The following is a 4,757-nucleotide window of genomic DNA, read 5'->3' as shown; positions in this document are numbered from 1 at the left end:
GGGGTGGGGGGAGGGAGACGGCAGGAAAGATGAAATGTTTGGTTTAGGATTATACATAATAGATAGAGAGAGAGAGAGAGAGAGAGAGAGAGAGAGAGAGAGAAAGAGAGAGAAAGAGAGAGAGAGAGAGAGAGGGAGAGAAAGCGACAAAGAAATCTATAGACAAAGAGAGAAAAATAGAGAAAATGAGATAGATAGATAGATAGATAGATAGATAGATAGATAGATAGATAGATAGATAGATAGATAGATAGATAGATAGAGGAAGGGAGTGATAGAGATGGGGGGGGGGCGTGGGAATAATGGAGAGCGAAAGAGAGAATAGATAGATATTCAGACGGACGAGTAGATACGCATGCAGACTGCAAAACAGGAGGAAAGATTAACATAGGTTTAAGCTGGACGTGGGCGTGGGAAAGGGAGCAGAGGGGGTGGTGGTAAGGGTGGAAGGGGGGGGGGAGTTGACGGGATTCGAGGAGAGGGATGTGTTGGTAAGAAAATCAGATGGAAAAAGAGATGGACATTCGTATACAGTCTTCTCTAAAGAGTACTACAAGCCGCACAACGGATACACGTATAGGTGGTTGAACTGTCGTATGGACATTCTCGAGACAGCAACTCTTCTCTTTCTAAAAAGAAAAAAGAATGATGTTCCAGTGAGGTTGCGTGACTGTTTAGCGAAATGTACAGAGTTTCCCTTCACGATGATATACTTTAGACCCTAGATGTCAATTAAGGAAGACGTAGCATTATCCGCTTCCGGCTACCCCAGCTTTCCCAAATCCGGACGACGAAAAGTGCCAGACGCTCGAGCTTTGTTAAGGCTGGCCTACTCCAACTCCAAATCCTACACACCAACCAAGACCTGATTGCGTCATTCAAACTGTAGAGCCCTGACTCTGACGTTGGAAAGGCAGGGTCATTGCGTGAGAAGGTCTCTCTCTTTCTCTCTCTTTTTTTTCTGTATCGGGGTTAACGTTCTCTCTCTCTCTCTCTCTCTCTCTCTCTCTCTCTCTCTCTCTCTCTCTCTCTCTCTACATGTAACCAAGAAGATAAAAAGAACGTGGGTATATTTATCTCCGATAGTGCAGACTGAATTCGTAAAAGTAAAAGTCTTTCTTTGTAGAGTTCTACTCCTCTAAGTAGGGTTCACGTTTCTTTCAAATAAAGGCTGTGTTTTCTTAAACTAGAACAATGTTACGTTACATTTTGAAAGTAGAACCTAAAGAAGGAGATTTAGAGAGAAAGAGAGAAAAGAGATAAAAAATGAATAAACAATCTCTAAAATAAACCCATCTTTGTGGAAATGTCGGAACCTCAGAAATCAAGATTCCTTATATGAAATAGGCCTCTTGCGCAAAGGCAAGCAAATAGTCTGTGTGTGTGGGACCGGGGGGGGGGGGGGGGGGGGGGAAGGATACCGTAATAATGATTACAATATCTGCTGGCCTTATTCTTCACAAAATATTTTTACGCTTTCTGTAATAAATCAGAAAAGACTGCTACCTCTCCATTGTACACTCGTATAATGTGAGGCAAATGAGGAACCGTGTGAAAGAGAGGAGTATTCGATGACTCATCTGGGCCTCGATATCGTGAGCTTTCAGTACCATTCCGGGTTTCCTTCTGTTTGCCAATAAGCGAAATGTGAATCTGAACTGGTATGGTTTAACGGCCCAATCAACACTTTTAGGTTATTTATGAGGCGGGATCTCCGAGTATTACGTCCATCTCCGAAAGAACCGAGCCGAATTAATAGAAAAATCATGTCCTATTTTTTTTTCCTATCTCAGACTGTCTCCTTTTTTTGCCCAGTTTTGGGGTAAATCACTTTGAAAGTATTAGATTCCAGTGGTAAAAAGGGGAGCAAGTAGCCTACTAAATGACATTGCAACTCTACGGAACACGAGTATAAGACTAACCCGGACAATTCGGACAAAAACTCCTAGTTTTGGTTTAAGTAAGGGTTTGAAGGCACTTGCAACACATTTATATCATATAAATGCCAAGAGATAGGTATCACAAAAGCTGTAGGAGAGATAATGGCGATGGATTTTTGATAGGAAAGACGGAGCAAACCACACCAGAGCACCAACAAACCATCCCGACAAAAAACTCTCAAAAGTCAGAACATTGAGTTGATACAAAATAGCAATTAGCCGGCGAAATGTCGACCACTCCGGCTCATTTTAGTCTGTATTGAGAATCTTAGGGTGTCCAAACGGAGGAAGATACTGAGTCACCTCTTCAAACTGGGTCTCGGCCAAGAAGCAGCCCTACGACTGGTTGGCAGGTGCTCTGGTGTGGTTTGTTCCTTCTTTCCTATCAAATATTAATATGGTCCTTATCTCCCCTCCTTCTTTGCTGTTTTTGTTGCTCTCTTGTAACAGCTCTAATCTTATGACCTACTCGTGTTATTCGGAGGAAGAATCTACTTTCTCGTTCAAATGACCTCAGAGCCATAAGTTCATTGTTTGCAAGTGCACCCATCGATCTTTCCTATGACGCAAAGATACAGTATCTAGCACAGAGTAATTATTCTTAGAAAAAAAAATATCCCTACAATCTAAGATATTACCTGACGTCTTCCCGTCCTGTTTTCTCTTTCATCATTTAGTAATACCATATTAAACCCGCAGAGAAAGTTCGCACTGAATATCTAAATCTTTTATTAAACACATGTTTCTCATTATTTTCCGACTAAGAGTCATTATTACTTTTTTCTCAGGCTTAGTGCAAAAGCATACGTAAGTGACATCTATTCGTATTCCGTTCTTTCGCACCTAGACAGCTGTGGGAAAAGACAATACATTTGCAAAAGTACATTTTAAAAAGATATTAAAAAATAGAGACGTAATATAAAAAACGAGAGACATGTTTTTAGAGCTCAGAAAAAGCAATATCTTTCATCTCCAGAAAATCATACAAACGTTTAGAATTGGGTAGCACCTGGTGTTGGTTCCTTCATTATTAGAAATATTTTGTATTATTATCATAGATATTAAATTCGGATTTTCTCCTTGTTATGAAGATGAATTCTCTAACTTTTATCGTAATTAGATTTGATAACCTGCCCCACAAACAGGAGGGTTGGCAATGACAACAACATTGGTAACCTTTATCCATCTCGAAAAGAGAAATTTGTCTCGTTTTTTTTTTTTTTGCGATGGTCGTTGTGTTATAAATTTCATGTGTACTCACACATAATACGATAAGAAAGGACATGATATCTAAGCTTCATAAAAACGTTCTCTCTCTCTCTCTCTCTCTCTCTCTCTCTCTCTCTCTGTCTCTCTGTCTCTCTGTCTCTCTGTCTCTCTGTCTCTCTGTCTCACTCTCTCTAATAAAATAATTGTAATTGGTGAATCTTCAGCAGAACCATAAGTTCCTTTCCTTATCAGGGAAAAGGGTATAGGGTGAAAGCAGCCCCTTGTCTAGAATTTTTCTTACATTTGTATACTAGATGTAAAGGTACTAAGGTTCACAGAAACAGAGCAACACTAAGCACCCAGGCAATACAGGAAGAGGAATGCCACGCAAAAGGTGGATCGAAGGTGTCAAGGAAACTCTGAGAAAACAAAATAATATCAAAACTGAAAGAGCTGCGGAGCTGGCCTACCATAGAAAACTGCATCTCCTCTCGACACTTAACGTCAAAAGAGGACGAAAAAGTAAAAGTAAGTAAAGTAAGAAGGAATGGACAGCCATGATCGCCGATGTCTGTCGCGGATCTGGCACTGGATGATGATGATGATGAAAAAATAAAAAAAAAAAAAAAAAAAAAAAACACCCCCCACCCCCAAAAAAAAAAAAAAAAAAAAAAAAAAAAAAAAAAAACTAATAGAAGACTGTAGGACTAACCTGTGATGTGATAAGTCTGCTGTGAGTTACCAGGCACTTTGATCGAAGAGGGTAGAGAATGGCGATGTAGCGCTCCACAGCTATGGCCGTCAGCAGTAAAATGGAGGCAGTGTAAGTCATGCTCTGAGCGAAGTAGTAGATCTTGCACATAGCCTGGAAGTTGAAGCAAATGGAAATGTCATGGTGTAAATTTAAATGATTTGGTTAACCCTATCCGTACGAAATGACCCCGGGGCTGTATTCTTCATATTTTTAGAATACTTATAGGCTAGTACGAAGATCTCTTTGAACATTTCAGTATTTAATTTCTCAAATAATCATTTTGACAGACAGCTATGCAAAGCGTACGGATCGGATTTACGAGTAAATTGCCTCTTTGGAAAGTAGTGGCACAGAGTTCCCCACGTCGTATGGATACGATAGTAAAACACGACGTACGGATAGGGTTGAGTTGGAGAAACAGAAATATGTATGTGAGAGGGCAGGAGGGGGGGGGGGTTCTTTGTTTGGAATGGAGGGAGGGGGGTCAGGAGGGAAAGTATTTATTTTTTATCAGTTTACAACCTTACTGAACAACATGAGTTTATTTTAAGCAGGGGGAACTCGTTCTCAGAAGAAATTTTAGTATGGTGAAAAACAAAACAACAGTAACAACAACAGCAACAGCAGCAGCAACAATAACAACAACAACACCAACAATAACAACAACAGCAACAACAACACCAAAAAAGACGGGTGATGACAAACAATTGAGAATCCCATTATGTTCTATGGGTATCGCTTAGCCCAGATGAGTGGCAGCGTTGCTGGAAACACCTGATCTTCATCATTGCTATTATCAATGATATTGAGTTGGTTTTTTAAAAAAAATTCTTCTTCTTCTTCTTCTTCTTCTT

General features: G+C 40.1%; 1 protein-coding gene across 1 annotated transcript in view; it reads right to left on the bottom strand.

The window, feature by feature from the left end:
- Positions 1-2,758: 2,758 nt before the first annotated feature.
- LOC101863600 (trissin receptor-like) overlaps positions 2,759-4,757 on the bottom strand; it is a 38,182-nt gene continuing 36,183 nt past the window's right edge. The window contains exons 4-5 of the mRNA XM_013085625.2: positions 3,862-4,014; positions 2,759-2,791 (exon numbers count right to left, since the gene is read on the bottom strand). Of these exons, the coding sequence (XP_012941079.2) occupies positions 2,759-2,791; positions 3,862-4,014 (186 nt within the window). The remainder of the gene's footprint in view (positions 2,792-3,861; positions 4,015-4,757) is intronic.

This window comes from Aplysia californica, unplaced genomic scaffold (assembly GCF_000002075.1).
Source record: "Aplysia californica isolate F4 #8 unplaced genomic scaffold, AplCal3.0 scaffold00391, whole genome shotgun sequence".
Lineage (NCBI taxonomy): Eukaryota > Metazoa > Mollusca > Gastropoda > Aplysiida > Aplysiidae > Aplysia > Aplysia californica.
The sequence above is the reverse complement of the archived record's forward strand: the minus strand, read 5'-3'. Positions and strand labels throughout refer to the sequence as shown.